The sequence below is a fragment of the Tiliqua scincoides genome, chromosome 1 (assembly GCF_035046505.1).
Source record: "Tiliqua scincoides isolate rTilSci1 chromosome 1, rTilSci1.hap2, whole genome shotgun sequence".
NCBI classification, from domain to species: domain Eukaryota; kingdom Metazoa; phylum Chordata; class Lepidosauria; order Squamata; family Scincidae; genus Tiliqua; species Tiliqua scincoides.
In genome coordinates, this window is record NC_089821.1 from 251,197,771 (window position 1) to 251,220,775 (window position 23,005).

The 23,005-nt window shown below is 41.5% G+C and overlaps 1 protein-coding gene across 6 annotated transcripts in view; it reads right to left on the reverse strand.

Moving 5' to 3' along the window:
• Positions 1-23,005, reverse strand: part of MARK1 (microtubule affinity regulating kinase 1) — a 78,523-nt gene continuing 55,518 nt past the window's right edge. Inside the window, exons 10-18 of one of the 6 annotated variants that reach the window (XM_066618816.1) lie at positions 22,453-22,552; positions 21,829-21,941; positions 18,794-18,947; positions 15,962-16,155; positions 13,504-13,604; positions 10,326-10,487; positions 9,040-9,291; positions 5,194-5,238; positions 1-2,091 (exon numbers count right to left, since the gene is read on the reverse strand). In XM_066618816.1, coding sequence (XP_066474913.1) covers positions 1,737-2,091; positions 5,194-5,238; positions 9,040-9,291; positions 10,326-10,487; positions 13,504-13,604; positions 15,962-16,155; positions 18,794-18,947; positions 21,829-21,941; positions 22,453-22,552 — 1,476 coding nt within the window. In that variant the 3' untranslated portion in view covers positions 1-1,736. Of the gene's footprint in view, positions 2,092-5,193; positions 5,239-9,039; positions 9,295-10,325; positions 10,488-13,503; positions 13,605-15,961; positions 16,156-18,772; positions 18,948-21,828; positions 21,942-22,452; positions 22,553-23,005 lie in introns of all 6 variants that reach the window. The other 5 variants (XM_066618810.1, XM_066618802.1, XM_066618793.1 and 2 more) reach the window with 5 other exon arrangements.

Here is a 23,005-nt window from a genome sequence, read left to right on the forward strand (position 1 = left end):
AACCGTTCAAGTAAGTTTTTAATTGAGTGCACCAGTGGATGTGAATTAGGATGACTTGCATTAAAAAAAATGTTTTTAAAGGAACACCAGATAAAAAGGGGTACAGGTCTCTCTCGCCAAAACACCATCCTTTTCCTAAGGCAACAATACACGTTCATCTCAGAACAGAACTGTCAGAGAAGAGAGAGCTACAGCACAGTACAGTACAGCATGTCAAGTCCATCTGTCAGAAAGCCATTCTCAAATGGCACATTTAGCTACACTTTACAGCCCTCAGGTTACAGAGTTTACCACAGCTTTTTTTTTCTTCACTTTTTCGTTTTTTTTAATAAAGTGACAATTTTGAATGACTTTTCTAATCTTCACAGGAGTGTGCAAGATGGGGCCCATTATGTTGAAATTACAGTAATTACGACATTAAATAACATTGCACAATCAACCGCTATGATTAAATTCAGTACAAAATAACAAATATTAAAATGTACCAAGAACTAGTGGTTTTACATAGTTTATATCACTAATCATGAAGGTTTCCTCTTCTTTTTCTCCCATAGGCAAATGCCTACATATAGCTGCACATTACAGGCATCGTGATGTGGAATAAATACAAGAGATGGGCCAAAAGATCAACACAGAAACAAGGTATATGGGAACAAAATTTGTACAATCACATATGTAATAATTGTTAGAAACAATGGAGGCTTCACTGCAAAGTATATAGAATTGCATGTACTCTTTTTGGGGGGCAGGGAAGGAGAATATTCCAAAAATTATTTAATTCCTGAGGTGGCATTTATTAGCTCTTACACTTGGTCAGCATTTTAAATTACCTTGTGCTATGAAACAGTCTCAGTACTAAGATATATTTTCACAAAGTGGGATTTGTATTGTTTGAAAGGCAGCAAACAATATTTTACACCATGAAAGAATGAACTGTACTCTTGTTGCTGTGTTTGACCATGGATCACAAGAGCAAGATTTAGAAATTTGTAAATAAAAGGTTACTGATGCAAGTTCTGCCCCCAACATGTTACAAAGGGCCAGAAGCTAACTGCAATCACAACTCCCTTTTCCTCACTGTAAGTGCCAACACTGTAAACACATTTGCATTCCCCCCCCCCAACTAAACACTGTTCTATAAAGAAAGGTAAGAGTGAAAGGGAAGCAGGAAGAGCTTTGTGTATAACAAAAGCCAATCTATTGTAGGCTAATTCTGTTTTTATGAGTGATTTTTTTTTCTCTTAAAATAAAATTATTCATGCAACAGTTGTGAAAACAATTTTTGTGCATTTCTACTATGGATGCAGTTTTAAAAAAATGCATGATAGAGGTAAGAATTATAAAAATCACAAAAAGTGTAAATAATGACAAGGAAGAACTTCTCAGCTCAAAGCAAACACACATCTGTGCTGATATCTAGACAACTATACAAGATCTGTATTTAAGCCTTCTCTTTTATTATACAATTCTATGAACATAAAATGAACAGAATGCTCTATATACTTACCTGTACATGTGAATATAACTTCTTTAGCGACAGTTTTTTTGTCCTTTTAATATAGGTCATACTGAATTAAATTTTACAATTCAGAATAACTATGTATAACCTTATTGCAATAGGGACAATTTCTACATGGGGAGTTTCACAGGCCAATCATGTTAGGCATACCAGTACATTCAAAACGTAAACTAGATCATGTATGAATCTTCCCTGATCCCAGAAACACCGCTGCTCTTTATAGCTTAAGCTCATTGGCTATTTTGGATGCAATGTTTTTAAAGGCAATAGAAGTCCCAGATATTCGCTTAAAGCGGACTCCATTGAGCGATAGGCGTGGTAATTTACAAACTTCCATTTCCCACTGGACAAGGCTATCCTGTCGTGCATCACCGTGAACACAGAAGAGCAGGAACCTCTCCTTCTGTTCATAGTCACAATTGTTAGCATCCAATACTTTTCGAATCTCTCTCATCATATCATTTGGGTCCATGGAACTTGTGGTCTTCATGCTCCAGGTGAACCTCAAAGACCTTGGCTTAGAATCTTTGCCATCTTCCTTCTCTCTGTCTTTTGGTTCCCCAGAAGTGCTCCTGAAAAGGGAATAAATATTCAGCACACACAAACACAACATGAAAGGCAATTGCTTGGTAATACACTCAAGCACCATTAAAAAGACACATCCTTGCACAGAAAATATGAGTAAATACAGCTAGAGGCTTCTCTGCTATCAATTATTAGGCTTCCCCTGATCTCATGATCTGGAGTTCACCCCAGACCTCCAAAATATCTAAGTGCCACACAAAACAAAATAAGCCATGCTGTAAAAAGCAAGGAAGAAAAAAAAAGTCTACCCTGTCACCCAAAAATATTATGATAATATGTCTTCACACGGGAATGGGGTGGGGAGTGAGCGCACGTGCGTTATTTAAATGTCATTTAACGCTGACGATATGGAAAATGAGGGGAATAATCTGATGATTCTTGCTTAAAATGCTCAACTCCACATAATGTCATCTCAAGACACAAACCTGTACGTGTCCTCAACACATGGATTGGTATTTTATGAACAGTTTTTTTCTTATTTCAAAATTCTGCATTCAGGGAGCACAAAACCATTGGGGAGTATCCTTCACCTTCATAAACATCATATGATGGAAACGGAAGTTGCAAAAAAATGTGCTGTCTTGCACTGCATAGTATAGTTTTCCCAGAACTGTCAGAATGTATGTGCACAAGGAGAGCACTTCCAAAATTTATAATGGCAATTGACATGGAACACACTGCACATGAGCATAAAATATTTAGCCACCTTTGGGCACTATTTACACAGCTTGTTTTGTGATGCCATGGAAAGGAATTAATGCAGTCTGATCTATGCATGCCTACTTGCTTCTGCACTCCCAAGTAAGTGTGCATAAGATTCCAGCCCTAGTTAAGTATGTTTTTGTATCAAATCAGGGGCTGTTTTCATCTCCAGGTTCATTACCCAGTCTTTATCCTCAACAATCCATTGCTTGTAGAACTTGGGCCAGTTTGGATGGAACATCTGCTACTTCCTTGGAATCATATGGTGGGGAAACGTGCAGACCTTCCCCGCCCCCAGCTACAGTGCCACTGCTCTGCCGCATAACTACGGGGGGAGGAGATGGAACACATGGTTTATTCATTCTGCCCCCATGCAGTTGAATGGAGGAACAACAGGGCTGTATGGGGGATATGTGCATGCACACACGCCCCCCCCCATGTGATTCCAAGGGACCAGCGGATGTCTTTTAGGCATCAGCTAAAACCTGAATGTGTTACATACACATTTATACATTCTAGACTGTGGACTGAGAAGCAGTGGTCTCAGTGCATGAACTGGATTGGAACAGGAGGAACCAAATGCTTTATAAAAGATTTTTATGTTTCATATGCCAATTCTGTATAGCCTCTCTCCCGTATTGATGTGGCATGGCCAGAACCCAAAGGGTCCCTGCCCTGCTAAAAGCAGCCAGCTAACTCCCAATCCAAAGGAAATTAAAAGAGGAGTCTCTGACAAGGAGTCACAGTCATGAGACCACACACACACATACCCCCTAGTGTGGACAAGGAAGTATCTGAATGCACCTCAGCTTTTTTGGATCCTGCTAGATGCAACTAAATGGCAGAAGAACATGCCAGCATCGTAATAAACTTTGCATTCATTTTCCATCTAATAGGTAGATTTTTCAGTATCCATCAAGGCAAGAGCTCATTACTAGAGCCAGGGCAAAGGCCTTGAGACTGACAGTGTTGCACAGCATTTGTATGTTTAACGCATACAAAGATTAAAGCAGGAATGACACCCAAGTTCCACTTGATATTTTTCTCGCACGTCAGCAGTCGCAAATCATCTTCTCTCCAACCTTCTCATGCGTTCTTGCTACAGGAGCCAGGACTGCTTAAAGCTGCTAGAAAAGCCAGTAAGTGAAAACATGCAACTGCTAGTGAGCGATGCTGTCTTCCAGCATCACCACTGTGCATGGAAATACACTGCATGATTGAATGGGATGGAAGAATCAGTTGCTAACAGCACACAGATGAGGGCTTATGGCATTTCCATGCACAAGACAAGAAGGATGCAGATCCAAACATCCAAATGCTGTGATTAACAAAATTAGGTTTACACGTTAGTACACCAAATGTCATCGTTAAATCAGTGTTAGAAACAGTTGCATTCATGTAGATCAGTCCTTGCTAACATGTGAAGACATCAGTCACTTTCCAAGAAACACAGGGTTGGATCTTAAGCGGCTCTCGTATGAACAGAAGGCAGCCCTCCACACCTCACACCATTCTGTTCTGTCCAGCTCTCAGGAGCAGATCTTTGGATGGTGCAGTGGAGTGGCTGTGGGAAAGTTTGCTTTCATTCATTTCCTTCTGCCCGTACTGCTTAGGATCCAGTTCACAGACTGTGTTTGGGTTCTAAGAGCAGAATCCATCACACATGGCTCCAGTGTGTATGTTTTACATGCAGTGGGGCATAGGAGCAAGACATACACATTTACAGGAGTAGACCTCATGTATATGGTTCTCTTCTATTCTGAAGCAGATGGTTGTGCAAGGGCAGAGTAGGGGCTAGCTGTCTAGAATGGTGTACGTTAAAACTATGGTATGTGTGATAGTTGAGACTCACTCCCACATTCCACTTGTCAGAACATACATACTGTGGCCATGTGTGAGCCAGTTCTAAGAAATTTTCTGATTGTGATGTTTTAAAAACACTGGATGATTTTATTTCTATTATAAACACACAAGCTTATTAGGAATTGTCTGAACATTTAGGTTTTGTTTGATAATTTGTAGACAAACAGAGGGGGTATGGCAGAAGTGCTTGTTGGTGGGGATTATTGGATGATTCTCAGGAATGGTAATGCAGGCTTTTACTACAGTGTACAAAGATGCTTAAAGCTCCGACCATGCGAATAAATGCTTAGGAGGCAGCAGTTTCCAGTGTGGGCTGCTGAAGTCTAAACACCTGCAGAAGCACAGCTACTGATTTATTTTACATCCTAGAAGTATTTAAAGGAAAACTTGGAATTTAACTCATACATAATGTTTTAAAGAGAGGTGCGTTATGTAAAGACTCCTATAGTTTAAAGGCCTTTCAAAATTATGAAGCTTTGAACACAATGGGACCTGGCAGCGAAGTATTAATAGTGGCTCCTCACCTTGAGGTGTCAGTTCTGCCACTGGCTTCGCCTTCACTTGGATCCCTCAAAACAAAGTTAAGGGTGAGATTTTAATAAATGAAGGTTAAAAAGTAAAAAAGAGTCAATAAACCTGTATCTAGAACAAAGTTATTAACTGTTGAGCAAATATTCAGCATGAAATTGTCATTTACTGATAATTTACTTCTTCCTACAAAACCCCAATTTATTTCTACCCTTCTGGTTAACTTCAAGTTTCCCCATCCATATTCCCCTTACTTTGTGTCTAGCTAACATAATCAGCATCTGATGTACTCAAAACAGTCATGTCTAATTCCTTCTGTTCCCCAACATACATTAACATTGAGCGCACCATTGCAGTCTTCAAAGAGTTCATTCAGAGAGGGGTTCTAGACGTGTAATAGTGGAATCCAAAGCAAAATGGTAACACTTCCCAGCCTGCTGTGTCATGCCATGAAGTCACAACACCGCCACCCATTTAAGCAAGTACAGGAATGTCGCATCTCCCCATTTCATGGACTCCTATTTAAGAGCTCTGAGACACCCCAACTCAGCAGCATTTGCAGAACATACAGTGTAAACAGAAGCAGTCTACAGCAGGGGTGTCAAACTCGTTTCATGCAGCACGTCAAAACATTCATGGTGCCTGCTGAGGGCTAGAAGTGATGTCATTAGTAACAGCAATTAAGCAGGTGATGAGCATTTTTTCCCCTCACTTAAGAACTCATTAGGTGCAAATGACAGAAGAGAAAATACGCAAATCTTGATAATATTTTCAAAATATGGGAGAGCCCCATTATCTCATGGGCCACCCTTTCAGCAGTGACACTTTTTGCCAAGGTATCACTTTGTAACTCAGCTGCTGAGGAGTGCTTTGCAAAGTAACACCTCAGCAGAAGTGGCACTTCTGAAAGGGCAGCCTGCATGATAATTGGGCTCTCCCAGTGCACCTGCAGTTTCTCCCTTTCTCACCCCTTTTGGTCTGCCTCTTCCCCCATACCGTTTCTTGAATTCTGAGACCTCCTTCCATTTTTCCCTCCCAGTGCCTCAGTAGAAGCAGCACTGCCAAAAGGAGAGTGCTGAGAGCCTACTTATCATGTGGCCCACCCTCTCATCAGGGACGCCTCAGCACTGCTGAAAGGGTGGCCTGCATGATAATTGGGCTTTCCTAGCACTGCCCTTTCAGACCATGTGTCACTTTGCAGCTCAGCAGCTGAGGGTGGTGCTAGGAGAGCCCAATTATCACCAGAGCCAGATAAAGCAGTTCCACAGGCCAGATGTAGCCTGCAGACCTTATGTTTAAGGTGAACCAAGCAATGTCTTGTCAAATGTGATTGAGTGAACTAACAGAAAGTTTTCCAAAACAGTTGCTGAATTTGTTGAAACAGTTGTTAAAATCCCATGCACTGTCCAGTAAACTTTACAGCAGACTGCGGAAGAGCCCTTTTTACATCGGGCCGGCATAACTTGGTAGCCATCAGGTCAAATGCAACCCACCCTCTAGGTGCTTGAAGGCCATCTGTATTTACAGTCCTAGGTAAACCATTAAAACAGGGTGCTGGTAAACTGCCATACACGGGTGGTAGGCTGCCTTCAGCTTGGTATTTTACTAGTTGTGCATGCCCAACCTATACAAAATATTCCATATACTTACCAGAACAATTAAGAAAGCAAACAGCAATAAAAGATATGGATCATAAATATTCCAATTGTGAATTGTAAAATATGCTTTATGATAGCATTTTTTTAATTACCCCAGAAACCATATCACATATTTGTACACTGCAGAACATTTCAGTGGTTAGTGAAATGTAATCTGTTGTACACAGAAGAAAAAAAGACAAGATTAAGAAGTGTTGCAATGATGATGTGGAAGTTCAGATGTTAGTTGTAAGGGACACAAAAACATCTTGCTTTCCAAGGACCTGTAAATATGGGCCCAGTGAAATCTGAAGTGCTGTCAAATGCCTCCTCTACTTAAATTGAGCATGGCGAACATTTTAGAACTGAAAGCTGCCTTATTAAAATGTATTGTGAATAAGGCCACAGGCCAATGACATCAATAGTAAAGCTCCCATTGACTTTACTGGACCTGAGCACTACTGTGCAGGAGCCACTGTGGTGATGCCCCTGTTGAGTGAGGATCTGGAAGACCTGCAGTCGAATCCCTGCTCTGACATCAGGCTTACTGGGTGACCTTGGAGCAGCCATCGGATCTCAGTCTAATCTACCTCACAGGTTTGATACAAGAATAAAATAGGAAAGAAACCACCATACATCACCATTAGTTCTTTGGAGAAATTACTTTGGCGAAAAAGAAAAGTTACCAGGGCTGCTATGCAATTAAAGAAACTTTTGTTGATCAGTTGAGGAGTTTTAGTTTTATGTAAATTTAATTGACTAATCTATGTGTGAACAAAAAATCATTTAAGATAAAAAAAAAACTTTAGTTGAAGTGTGCGCACATCTTGCCAGTACCATTTTAGAAGAGGCATTCCCACCAGCATGTCTCTTACAAGGGTGCCTATTCCCTTGTAATATACATTATACTGCCTACAGTGGACAACTTTAGAAGTACTTGCATATTTTAAAAATGTTATCTGATCAAAGTTAACCAGTTAGTTGATAACAAGACTGTTGATTAATCTAGCCAATGATATCAACTAAAAACTGAAACTAAAATTATATGGGAGATGAAACTGATCCCTTTCCATTGTGGATTTCTTTTGATGAAATTTGGTGAAATTTATAAAAGTAAATGAAAAAAGTACAGGCTTATGCAATTTCCACTACAGAATGGAAACTGTATAAAGATGCCAACTTTAATTGCTGGTTATCATATAACTTGCACACTTGCAAGTTATATTTAAAATATATTCTAAACAACTTGAAATTTTAAACAAAATTCATTCAACACCAAAAGCAAATGTTATTGTATCAAGGTTAACATGTACAATTACCATTGTCTTTCACAGCCATAAGAATTGAGAAAAGAAATGGATGAATGGAAGAATGAGCAAACATGCTATCCAAGGATGGCTTCACACAATAAAGGTTTCCTACTCTAAAATCACTTCTGTAGAGAAAATTGCTTCTATGCTCAGTGTTACAAGTGACAAGAGCACACACATTTAACAGTTGCCCGTGGGCTCAGCACATGTGATGCTGCACACATATTCTTTGCCAGCAGTGAAATTCTTGTAGGAAATTTGTAATGCAAGAATTAGTCTTTCGTGCTTCAGGTATGAGCATGCATATCAATATTTTCATATACACAGGTCAAAAAGCTACAATTTCTCATATCTATTCAATTTGCATGCCAAACATAAGTCATTTAAGAAGCTTCTGTTTCATTAATGATGGTTCTCTTCAGTCCTGAAGCCATTATTACTGAATCATATAACTTTATTTCACTAAGGGCGCAATCGTAACCCCTTATGTCAGTGCTTTCCAGCACTGACATAAGGGCAATGCAGCAACAAAGTAAGGGAACAAACATTCCCTTACTTTGAGGAGGCCTCTGTGAGTGATACCCAACTGCAGGATGCAGCACATGCCCCTTTGGCACCGCTATGCCTGTGCTAGAAAGCACAAATGTAAGGGGTTAGGATTGCGCCCGTAGGCTGCAATCCTAACCACACCTTCCTGAGAGTAAGCCCCATTGAACAAAATAGGACTTACTTCAGAGTAGACATGGTTAGGATTGTGCCCTAAGGCTTACATGGAGCTACCAAGGAGTCTCCCATCTACATAAGTGACCATGGTGAGACCTGATATTTTTAACAACACTGCCTGGTATTTAATCTTTGAGGGTACCTGGAAACATGAAGAATGGACAGTACTAACCTGCGGACAAATTTGGAGGTTATTTTGCTGATAATGCCTGTTGAAGTCCCCCTTCTAGTTTGAGCAAATGTGCCTGTTTCATGCGACGGTGATGCAGGTGGCCCATTGTAAGTAGCATTGCGCCGGTCCCGCAGCTGCTCACCATGAAAAGTGCTTCGGCTTGAACTCCCCCGGGGAAAGCGGGTTCGGTCTGGAGTGGAAGTGCTAATACTGTGAGCAGATGGGGAAGCAGCAGGTGCTCTTTGAGTTGCACTGCTGGGAGAACAGAAGAAGCTTTTATGACTATTGTCACCAACTATCAAAACTCTTTTTCAGGTCTAAAATTGAAGATCAAGATTATGTGACTCATTCCAAACATATGTAGTCTTTCCTATGCTCTTGAGATAGTGCTGGTTATAAGCTTTAATTTTTTAATGGCATTTTATCAAGTAGAAAGAGGGGGACAAACACATTTGCAAGAAGGGCAGAAGCCTAAGAAAAAAATTATGTTCTGCTTGGCAGAATGGGATTTGTTATTCTCCCCCCCCCCCAATGTATGCAATAAATCGGTTTTCCAGACTGCAGGACCAGTGGGTTCCCTAATAAAAGTGGCAGTGGCCAGCAAGGAGGAAATGGTTGGTGTTAAGACTCTTCCACATCATAAATGCAATATAGATTGCCAGGGCACAGCAAGACTGCACACTGCACCACTTGTAATCAGGGGTGGCCCAACCTAATTCACCATCCAAAATGGCAATAGATCCACCAGCTTTCCTCAGTTCTGCAACCCACCCACCTTCCAGTTAGCCAACCCACATTTCTCTCCCAATAGCACTTCATCTCACCACTGTTTACCACCATTGTTGGTTTTAAGTATATCAGGCTGGAATTGGGAACCTCTCTGCTTCCAGGATACTCCTAATTGGTGCCTATTCAGTTTAGAACCAGTGATAGGAGGCCTTTTTTCATCCCCAAGCACACCCTGGAAGGAGAAGGATTGCAACAGTGGCCTGTTTCATAGTCAACACTGTGACCCTTGGCAGTGACAATGGAGAAAGACGTAAGCCTTCCCATTCATTTTCTCACACATTCTTCAAGGGCAGCACATAAGAAGAAGATGGGGCAGAAGCCCAGCATAGAGTACAGGGCAACCTGTGCCAGTTTGCCCCTTTCCCTGGCCTGCTGCTCAGTGCAGACACTTCAGTTCACTGGTGGGCTGCCCCTGCTTGTATCCCAAATGCCTACAGAAACACAAATCATGCCTAATCATATAAAGCACCATATAAAGGCTACATATTGCAAAATACCTTGGTCGATAAGCTTCAGTGCCATCTTTGATAGTTGGCAGTGTAACTTTTATAGGATGACCAGAGGCAGACATGGACTTCTGGTGCCGAGGTCGGGCTGATATTGCAGCAGCGACAGCAGAGCCGGCAGAAGAGGTGCTGCTTGCAGACATTTCTGTTAGGCTTACATTAGGAAAAGCAATCAAAGAGAAATAGCTTCAGATTTTCAAGATGCTCTAGACAAGTACTTTCCTGTAAAACCTGCAAATCCATATTAAAGACTTTGCAATATAATCCCTGCTGGAATAAATTTAAAGCCTCTAACAAAGATCTGAACAATGCATCCTTAGTGCTAAATAAAAACAAACCAAACCAAACACACTTCAAAATAGCTTTTGGGGGTTCTATTTAATGTACAGGAAGCTCACTTTTAGGACACAAAATTTTTCAGCCCCACAGAAAACATGTGGAAGGAGCTTTTTCATTGGTAGTGCCTTTCCAAAACTAGCTTAGGTATGCAGATGAGAAAACATTATAAATTCATACTTTCAGCAATTCTGCAGAAAGTGTGGCGAAAGATTGCAGGTTTCCCCAAGTCCCTGCAATGAGAGCCATCTGGGCCTTTATCCAAACAGCATGGAAGAACGGCAGTGCCACTGAATGAGAAGAGATGATGTCCCACCAATTCCATTTATTTGCGTGTGCTTGAATTTTATACAAATGTTTATTTTAAAAATTTATTTCAATTTCTTTAAAACACTCATAACTGACTTCCTTAATCAGTCAGGGTAAATGTTTTGTATAACATCGTCACAGCTAAGCTTGAGGAATTCATTCTACCATTATTACATCCAATCAAAAAGCTACTGATAACCTTTTAAATGAACCCTCCAGTAATTTCAAAGAAGATAGAGGAGAACAAGCCACAGCATGTATTTTGATGCACATGCAAAAACCTCATGAAGAGCACAAATGGCAACTAATTAACAAGGAAGACTTTGTTGACCAGAATTTTATCATTTCGATATTTAAGTAAATAAAGTGGTATTATGTCTTGCTGCTTCTTGGCATATTCAATTCCTATATAATAATGATGTCCAGCATGTGTATGTTTGGCAGAGTTCGTAGTTCTCAAAATCTAAACAATGGTTATGCCTGGGAAAGAAGAGAAGAAAACTAAGGACAACTGTCCTTAGATCACAACCGTGTTGGCTGGATATCATACTATATGGCCAAACCAGCAGAGGGGCCTGTTAGATATGCCATATCTAATAATATGTTAGAAGCAGGAAACCAGCCAGAGAAGCGGTTGGCCCTCTGGATGGTGGGGGAGGGAAAGGGGAGATAAAAGGAGATGGCAGAGAAATTAAATGAGTTCTTTGCATCTGTCTTCATGGCAGAAGACCTCAGACAGATACTGCTGCCTGAATTGCCCCTCCTGACCAAGGAATTAAGTCGAATAGAGGTTAAAAGACCTAACTGATAAATTAAAGATCAATGCCTCATCAAAGATAGAATCTCAAACTACATAGATAAACAAGCCTTGCTGAGGGAGAATCAGCATGGCTTCTGTAAGGGTAAGTCTTGCCTCACAAACCTTTTAGAATTCTTTGAAAAGGTCGACATGTGGATGTGGGATGTGGGACATTATATATCTGGACTTTCAGAAGGCGTCTGACATGGTCCCTCAAAAAAGGCTACGGAAAAAACTCCACAGTCAGGGAATTAGAGGGCAGGTTCTCTCCTGGATTGAGACCTGGTTGAAGACCAGGAAACAGAGAGTGGGTGCCAAAGGGCAATTTTCACAATGAACAGAGGTGAAAAGCGGTGTGCCCCAAGGATCTGTCTTGGGACCAGTGCTCTTCAACGTCTTCATAAATGACCTGGAGACAGGGTTGAGCAGCGAGGTGGGTAAGTTTGCAGACGACACCAAACTTTTCTGAGTGGTGAAGACGGGAAGTGATTGTGAGGAGCTCCAGAAGAATCTCTCCAAACTGGCAGAATGGGCTGCAAAATGCAGATGCATTTCAATGTATGCAAGTGTAAATTCATGCACACTGGGGCAAAAATCAAAACTTCACATATAGGTTAATGGGTTCTGAGCTGTCTGTGACAGATCAGGAGAGAGATCTTGGGGTGATGGTGGACATGTCGATGAAAGTATCGACCCAATGTGAGGTGGCAGTGAAGAAGGCCAGTTCTATGCTTGGGATCATTAGGAAGGGTATTGAGAACAAAACAGCTAATATTATAACGTCGTTGTACAAATCGATGATAAGACCACACCTGGAGTATTGTGTCCAGTTCTGGTCACCACATCTCAAAGAAGGACATAGTGGAAATGGAAAAGGTGCAAAAGAGCGTGACTAAAATGACTACTGGGCTGGGGCACCTTCCTTATGAGGAAAGGTTAAGGCATTCGGGCCTCTTCAGCGTAGAAAAGAGGAGCCTGAGGGGGGACATGATTGAGACATACAAAAATTATGCATGGGAAGGATAGAGTGGATAGAGAGATGCTCTTTACACTCTCACCTAACACCAGAACCAGGGGACATCCACTAAAATTGAGTGTTGGGAGAGTTAGGACAGAAAAAAGAAAATATTTGTTTACTCAGTGTGTGGTTGGTCTGTGGAACTCATTGTCACAGGATGTGATGATGGCATTTGGCCTAGATGCCTTTAAAAGGGGATTGGACAAATTTCTGAAGGAAAAATCCATTACGGGTTACAAACCATGATGTGTATGTGCAACCTCCTGATTTTAGAAATGGGCTATGTCAGGATGCCAGATGCAAGGGAGGGCAGCAAGATGCAGGTCTCATGTTATCTGGTGTGCTTCCTGGGGCATTTGGTGGGCCGCTGTGAGATACAGGAAACTGGACTAGATGGGCCTATGGCTTGATCCAGTGAGGCTGTTCTTATGTTCCTAGGGGCCAGGACACAGCGGCCAGAACAAGGTAGATAGCCAGCCAGAGTGCAGACAGACCCAACCTTTCCAACATAAATGACATCAGGAAGAGACTGGCATAACCTGGGCATGGTTTGTCTGAGCCATTTCCTGGGGGATTCCATTTCTTTGTCCAACTGCAGGAACTGTTCTTCCTCTTCAACTGGGATTCAATATGTATACAAACTGTTTCTTTGAGGTCAACACAGCTCTGCATGAATTGTTAGATTCTGAACTGATCAGGTTCAGTACCTGTTGTCTTTCCCATTCTGTATGGCAGAATAGCGATCTGTAGAGCGTTCACAGACATAGGTGTTCCTTCGTGTCATGCTAGTCCCAGAAAACACATTATTCTAGAAAAGATAGGGACATGTGATATACATACAACTAAAAATGCATGACAAGAAAGCATAAATATGCAAGCAGATCAGAAAATGAGCAACTAAAGCCCAAATCCTAACGAACTTTCCAGCACTGACATAGCTGTACTAATGGGGTATGTGCTGCATCCTGCATTTGGGTGGCAGTCACTGAGGCCACCCCAATATAAAGGAATGTTTGTTCTCTTACCTCAGAGCTTCATTTACTCTTACCTTGCTGCTGGAAAGTTGGTTAGGATTGTGCCCTAAGTGATATGAGGTGCCATAAGGTGTGTTTGTGTGCTAATTTAAGCTCATTCTCAGAAATGCTGGTTCACGACCTATTCTAAGAAATGGGCCAAGACGTACACAGGTACAATTCCAAAATACAATCCCTGTAGCAAGACTGGCCCTGTAATGAAGGAGGAAGTGGCTAATGATGGTACATGAGAACAAGAGACTGGTAGCACAACTCAAAGGAGCACATGTGCCCCCAAGTTCTCCAGAAAGAAAAACCTCAGCAGCAACCCTTCAGATATTCCTGAAATTGTTCTTCCAGTGGGCCTAACCTCTGATCTCCTGACACTAGTTCTCAGTAGCTGCCAGCACAGGGTCACTATAATCCCTCAAGCCCTGAGTGCAGTTTGAGGGTTTGGCACAAGAGCCTTTTAAAGAAAAGGTAGCAGTGGTCATGTGCTATTTTTTGGTCCATTTTTCCTCTTTGTGAATTTGGCAAGAAAGGTGCCAGGGTAGAAAAGAATATATACATCAGTGCCATTCCCCCCCTTTAATAAAAAGATCTTTTGCCAAATCCAAGTGCGTTTTGGATTCAAGAGAGTAAGTTGGGACTTCTGAGCTGGCTGTTGTTGAGAGTTGCCCCCTCAGAACAGAGGCACATGTGCTTCTCTGAATTTTGGCCTTGGGCAGAAACCCGATCTGGTTCAGACACTTAGCTGACCAGACTCTCTGGAGCTGGGGTGAGGAAGCATAAAACCTCAAGTGTTACATTATAATACGCAGTCTGCTTAGCTACATGTAGAAACTAGGCCTTTTACTCTGTTCTCATCAGTTCTGCTTTTCCCACAATTGAGATTTACGTACTCGGGCAAAACTATCTAATGACACAGAGCCAAATCTATGCAAGGATGAGCAAGACAAGGAAGCTCTTATATCTGCTTACCAAATCAAAGGTTTCCACGTTATTTGAAAGTAACAAGCTCCCATTATTAGGAAATTTCAAAATCCAAAGTGGCAGCTACAATGACGAGTGGCCTAAAGGGAAATGCAAATTTCCATAGCCTGTGGCAAAATAGCTGCCACAATTATATCCTACTAGCCCTGAATCTTTTTTCCTCAAAGAGAACACCACAAATTTAAATTGTCAGATATTCACATTCTAATCTGTTTCCTATGAAGAAACCACTGTTTCAGTAAGTGTGTATTCTGGATAGAATGTTAACAATGTGATGGTACAAAACTCTGGAAATAACTGGTTTGGTTGTCAGGTTTGAGGGGTTGGCTTTTGGCAGTCCCATTTTAGCGTCAAGGCAAAATGTTGTCCTATGATGCCATCAAAGTTACATTGGGCTATGAGATCTTCAAGATTCCACAGCTAGCCCAGCATTCACTGGGTCCTTCCATCATATCTGGCAAATCCTACAGACGGGCAGGATTATATGTATGACCTAACGTATGCAGGCGGAACATGATAAGGTCAGAGGCCCCTAAATCCCAACATGTATCCTAAAGACATCATCAGGACATACTGGAGGCCTAGAGACTCCAAAGATCCTTAATTATTCTATCCCCTTTACAGATTAATTTTCAAGCATCCTATTAAGCCATTTCTGTCCAATGTTGCATATACGCAACAAGGACCAAATGTGTACACCTATAAGCTGGGCAAAAATGGGCTAATTAACAAATTTGTATTGGATTAAAATAAGATACCTGTGTGTGACCGTCTATCACTAATCCTAACGAATGGCGTTTTGCAGTCATTACAAACTCACCAGCAGCCTGCATCATGCTACTATGCAAGAAACAATAATCCAGATACATTAAAAGATTATTTAATAGAGAACACATGGGAGATGATGCATCCAGGTGTCAAGGTAGCACCCCAAGCCAATATGCAGCCTTACTTTCAGGTAGTGCTTAACTAAGAGGTTCCAGAATTTTTGATTACTTGAAAGTTCAAGAACGTGTGCTTATTCCTATATTTGTTAAAATTAAGCAATTTACACAAGAGTAAAGGTTAGCTGGTCTATTGTACTAACCAATACAATGAGTGCTCATTATTGTGCTACAGATAAACTGTGACTCCAGCACTGAACAAAAATCTGACTTACACTTGGAGCAGTACTTGACTTTTTCCTTTCGGGACCCACCAGTGGACTCGCAGTCATCTCACCCTTGGACCCAACTGTAGTGCTGCTCAGTTTACGCGACACATCTTTGTCCCAGTCCTCTTTGTGTTCACTCTCCACACTATTTGCCTGAGCCCTTTTCGAGTACGAGACAGCAGGAGGAATTGACGGGCCAACTGTCAAACAGAGGTAACGTCAACGAGTCAATGAGTCAACGAGTCAATGCATTTTGCATCATCCTTGGTCAGACTGAGAATCATTTCCATGTATGCTAAAAGATCAAAACAAATGAGATGCTGAGGCTACCTTATAAAAATAAGTGATATCATGCAGGAGTTACCCGACAATGAATGAGATATGGAGCTCTCACTGTATAATTTTACACAAGCAGCATTAGTTTTAACACTTGCTTTGTCCCTATTCATTTATGAATATGCTATTCAAAATAAGTGGCATTCAGAGGCATAGTGCAGGAATATTCCACTTTCTCTCCAACACTTTGGTTGTGTAATTGTTTGCCCTTCATTTGGCTGCCACTCCATTTGAGGATATGTAGTGTCAGCAGTTCTCAGTGACAGCCAATTGTTTTCTGATGAGAATGCCAGAGGTGCTATCTAGAACACTACAATCAACAGGCATTTTATGGAATATGTTATTTGCCCCAGACTTGTCTGTTTCAATACCCATGTGCTCAGAACTTTCTGAAGGAACCATGGAAAGTTCCAGAGGGTCCTCCAAGCCTCACAGAGGCTGCAGGCATCCATACCGAGCTTGATGGTTTAAAAAATGCTACTTCCGGTTTCTCCGTCAAACCAGAGGTAGTTTGTTTTTTGTTTTTTTTTTAAACTGTCAGGCTCAGATGACCCTCTGGAGGCGAGGGGACAGGGCCCCCCCTTGCCTCCGGAGGGGGCACACATGGAGGTGCCATGGAGCCAATCCGCAGATAAGTTAATCCACAGATACAGATCTGCACACAGGTCTCTCCTGTATATGGCAAATGCCAAGCTGGCAATTTAAGTCAATATGCTGAACTACAAGAAGAGAAAGGTCTAAATGAAGTATTATGTGCTTAGGCACATCCTCAGCCCAGCCTAGTTTATTGCTATTATCACGAAGACTGATTTGCAGAACATTGGTTCTCTCACCCAGACCTTTCCTACCACATGTGCAAAAAGCTAGCTCTGTCTGGTACAGCAAATGCAGGACTGCCATCTAAGGGTCAAGCTATATGTTACACATAATGCATATTTTGCTCACTGTTTTACTTTTTCTAAAATAGCACATAGGGTGCAATGAAACCACAGCAGGGAAGGGTATATGAAGCTTTAATACTCTGTCCACACCATGGTTCCCACTGGAATCACCCCTCCTCCTGCCATGGTGCACACTATTTCTAGAAGGAAGAAGTTTTCTATTAAAATTAGAACCACAATTGGGGCAAAGCCCCCTCTCCCACCATGGTTTCACTGTGCTCCACATGCTGTTTAAAAATAAGAAATAAAATGAGAGATGACTGGTGCTGCAAGGAGCTTCCTAAGCCCAAATCCTAATCAACTTTCCAGCACTGGCATAGCTGTGCCAATGGGACGTGTGCTGCATCCTGCAGTTGGGTAACACTCATGGAGTCCTCCTCAAAGTAAGGGAATGTTTATTCTCTTACCTCAGAGCTGCATTGCCCTTATGTCAATACTGGAAAGTAGATTACAATTGCGCCCTTAGTGAAACACTTTGAAGCACCAATCAGTTACACAGGGTATGTGGGAAGAGCTGCCTAGATTTACATGCCTGTTGTTCCTGTCCCATCTCAAACCAACTTTTGAATTCTTACATCATTGCACGGTTCTCTAGAGTAGGACCCTTTGTTTCCACCCCAAACTTAAAATGAGAATTTAGTTTTGCTCCCATAATGCAATAAAATGCATAATTGCAGCAAGTACAGACCATCTAGAATAGTGTTTCTCAAACTGTGGGTCGGGACCCACTAAGTGGGTTGCGAGTCAATTTCAGGTGGGCCATTCATTTCAATATTTTATTTTTAATATATTAGACTTGATGCTCCCATGGAATGTGACTGCATTTAGGGTAATATTACAGATCTGTACTTTTAACAGGCTACTGTGTATAAGCTTTTTACAGTCGATGGGACTTACTCCTGGGTAAGTGTGGGTAGGATTGCAGCCTAAGATTGTTAACAATTTTCCTGCTGGATGATGTCACCTCTGGGTTCTGACAGATTCTCATTCTAAAAAGTGGGTGCCAAAAGTTTGAGAACCACTGACCTAGAAGATTACAAGTATGCATCTCTCATCTGCTCATTACATAAAGGCAATGTTCCACAACAATACAGAGTTTTGCTGTCTATAAACAAGATAGCCTCAGCTGCACACAGGGATCCAATCTCCTGGGCTGTGGCCAGCAGCTTATAATTCTGTTCAGGCATATGACTGCTTAGTTTATGGAAGTAAATCCATCCCTATCTTCTAAACAACCTTCCTTTTAAAAACTACTGCACTGCAGATATGCTAGTTCAGGTTTTATATTCAAAGCAACGATAACAAATACAGGGCACAGTTTTAATTATGCAGAGAGTTAAAATAGCTCCAAACACACGAAGAAATGCAAATGAAATTGACACATCTCTCGATCAACCCAAACTATATTTACCCCAGAAGGCTCACATGATAAAGCATCGTGATGCAGTATGAGGTAGGACACAACTAACGCACAGAGAGGTGGCGCTGCCAAGCCCAGAAGACAAGGCACACAGTTTAAAATTGTATTTTGCTACTTTACTTGTTGGAATGCCATCCCCACCATGTTCACTGAACCGCCGCTGTTTCTGATTGGCTGATATGCTCCGTTGGACCTTCAGGTGAGCGGGAGATTGCATAGAACTGTTGTTGAGGTCGCTGCTAGGTCGAGATCTTTGACTCAGGTTACTGCTGGACAGGGACTCACCCCCCTCAAACTGGAAGGATAAAGGGACAACATTAAGAAAGTGAACGGTTTTTGCACAAAACATTGAACATCACTGAAGGCTATTCCAATCTCTAGTTTTTAGAGAATTCATTCAGTGAGTATTTCTACTATCATGAGTGATTAGATTAAACCAGTGGCTCCCAAACTTTTTCATCAAGCAGCTCCCCTGAGCTGGTAGGTCACTGGCAGCAGCTTCCCATTAGGGTACAATTCTATACATTGTTTGTATGCCTGGTTTTTTGCAAGGGTTCCCTGGATCCCTGGGGAGCCACAGCTCACAGTTTGGGAACTGCTGGATTAATCTGTTAAGATAAAATATACCATTACATCAGCTGTCATCTTATACTGGACAGGACTCTAATCACTTCAGGACCAAATTACAGATTGCATACAGCTCTGCATTCTCCCACACACAAATGGGGCATCCCCCCTTAAAAAACAGCATCGAAACCAATGATAGTAGAATAGTCATGGAAGAAGGGAATCCTTAACTCCTCCCCCTTTACAACCTGCAGGGAGAAAATATAGTAACTCTCTTTTCATCCAGGAGGGAAAATTTTGGGACGACAAATGCAGGAAAAGGCAGCAGCTTTCGGTTAAAAGAACACATCAGGGAAAAGTAACATGCAACTGCAATTAATACACATCTGAACAGACTGAGGAAGTTATTAAATCATGTGCCCTTGCTTAAGGGATACCGCATGCTTAGAACAAACTGGAAACTGAAGCAAGAAACTGCATGAGCTGCTCTTCTTTACAGATCAATCTTCTACGCCAGTGTTTCTCAAACTGTGGGTCGGAACCGCCAATTTCGGGTGGGTCCCCATTCATTTCAATATTTTATTTTTAATATATCAGACTTGATGTGTGTGACTGCATTTGGGGAAATGTGCAAAATGAGCACCAAAATGAATAGGATCAAAACTATCCAAGGCCCAAATACAGCCAACTGATACTCTTCAGTTTGATCAAGCTTCATATTGTTGAGGAAAGCCTCCAAAGGGAGGAGGATTTTGATAATTTGAAATAAATAAAAATCTGCAGATAGTGGGATTGTTGGTCTTGCTTTTGCATAATCTAAAGTTGATCAAAACCTGTGAAAAGATTCCATTATGCCTCAATGAACATTCATTCAGGTGCTAAGCAAATTCAATTATGCCACTTAATTGTTAACTAAATGGTTTTTAATGTTTTGCTCAACAATAATGGCTGTTGGACAGTATAACAACAGGCTGGATACCATAACAGGCTGGGTCCCTTTTTGGGAGAAGGGCGGGATAAAAATAAAGTTTTATTATTATTATTATTATTATTACGCTGTGCCAGAACCACCTTTCAGAGCACGATACCATAGTCTTTCGAGACTGAAGGTTGCCAATACAAATATTATTATTATTATAATAACTAAATCTCTCTATGATGTGAGCAGAGTGCTTCCCAAACATTTTAGCACCATGACCCAAATTTAAAACAATCTATCATGACCCATATAGCTTTACTAGACAAAAGGGGGGGAAGGGAAAAAAAACCTAAACAAGCTTCTTATTTATTATTCAATATATATAATAAATAAAAAACAATACAGGTGCAACCTATTTATCCAAGGATTTTTTATCTGCCGATTTGTCTCAATGCGAAGAGGGGGGGGGACTGAAAGTTGCACACACCTTTGCCTCCCTTGCCCTGTGATGGCATCTCGATCCGTTTCCAGGCAGCCCAAAACACTTCAAAAAGGCACAGTGCAGGGAAATAGCCCTGGAGCCATGGAAGAGGTTCCCCTTGCGAAGGAACAGTAAGATTTCTGGAGCCCCTGAGCCAGCTGAGGCTGAAGAGGGGGCGGAAAACCTCTGTAGCCAGAGCACATGCAGCAAGGTGGAGCACTCTCTCTCACTCACTTACTCACACACACAGGGGCAGGTGCGGCAGCAACAGAGGGGATTGCTTTAAAAAACCCAGGGAGTGTTTCTCATTTCTGCCCCCCTTCAGACTGAGATGGTACAGGCTCTCCATGCTCCAGCCTACGGAAACAAAACAGCCCAGCAAGCCAAAGCATGAGATTTAGGCTACAATTCGATCCACACTTTCCTGGGAGTAAGCCCCATTGACTAGAATGGGACTTATTTCTGAGTAGGCAAGCATAGGACTGGGCTCTCGGGCTACAATCCGATTCACACTTTCCTGGGAGTAAGCCCCATTGACTACAGTGGGGCTTACTTCTGAGTATAAAGGCATAGGACTGGACTCTTAAAAGCTCAGCATCCCACCTGTGAAAGAAGCTGGCAACAGGGAGGGCTGAGTACAGAGTGGAGGAGGGGGAGGTGAAGGAAGGGAGGGGATTGATAACAGTTTCCTTCCATCCAGAAGTGTCAGGCTGCAGCGTATTTGTGTAACTCTATGGAATTTAGCACAACATGTTTTTTCTTAATGGCGCCGGGTCAGGGAACAGAATTCACATGCATAAGTAGGCTCCACCTGTAATGTGAATGCTACCTCTATGCAGTTCCACTTGGAAACATTGCAAAATGGCCAAAAGCAGACCTTGTCTGAGTGCATGGGATAAAACCTGAAAGGCATATGACCACAGGTGCCCAATGTTTGGCACTAACAGAGCTTTGCTATATCATCCTGGCTCTCAATAATCTAAAATGCTATGGCCCACTCTGTCACCTCATTTTGCTACGCATACAGACCCAGGCTTAAGCTGCTTGTGAATGCATGCTAGCAAAATGATTGAGGCATAAACTCATATCCACCATCCCATAAAGTCTGTTCATTTGTCAATTATCTCTACAGGTTAATACGTTCAATCAACACACATTAAATGCAAAATAACTTCAAAACTATAAGATAAAAAAGCCACGATCTATTACCTCAGGTGGTTTTCTGCCTAGAAGCAGGTAAGTAGCCATGACTTCATCATATTTTTGGTTTACTAAAGAGTCATGAATCTCATCTCTTGCAAAACCCATTGTGACCATTATATCTATTAAAAAAGCAAAGCAAACAATGCAATTCAATGTTTTCTCAACAAGAAATATCTAACACATGCCAGCTAGTACACCAGGCCCAGCTTCACTGGGCCTCTTCCAATTTATCATCCCCCCCCCCCCCCAGAGTGCTATTTGGAATACTCTGTCATAAGATCTTCCATTTCTCATTTGGTCTGAATCTGAAAACCCAGGTGTATTTTCAGGAAAAGTTATTTGAGGAGGAGGAAGTAGGAATCTAGCTCACAAATAAGTTTTGCTGAACTGGAACATTACACATGTGAACTAGACCCAATAAAGCAGAGGCAAAGAAGGAGAGAGAATGGGGTACCAGTGGAGGAGCATGGAGGAAAAGCCTGGCACATGGGAACCAGTCCAAAGAACCCATAAACTAAGCAAAAACTCATAAACTGGCAAAATTCTCACGACTCATGAATCCCTGGTACACTTTATATAAGATATTAAGAGTCAGACTGGTATAAATTTATAAAATATAAAAATACGTACCTATTATTTTGGTGTCATTAAAATCTGGTTCAGGCTCAGTATATGGCTTTAATTCTTCTTCTTCATGACCAACATTCATCCATCGGTCCTTCATTATTTGCTAGAAAATACAACAGAACTGAGTCAGTTTACTGTTGAATGCAATGCACACTATGTGCGGAAATCTGCCTATACACTGGTTTCTCTTTAGATTGTATATATCTTGCCTTTCAATAGTAATGTGAGGCAGCTTACAACATAATTAAAATCAACACCACACATTTATTTATTTGTTGAAAAAGAATTTCTACCACACCGGGGGGGGGGGGGGAATACACATATGCACCAACCAACCACAAAATGGATCTGAAATCACCAGGAAAAAAGTTAACCCTTTCTAAATACAATTAAAAAATAAAGCCAGCAGTTAAAATTGTCAAGGGGGTATTAAACATCTGTGCAAAGAAACATGTTCCACTGTGGTATAAAATTATAAGAAGATGGTAGGTGAACGAATGGGGTAGGGAGTTCCACAAATGAGGCATCATGCACAAGTAGGCCTTGTCCTTCATTG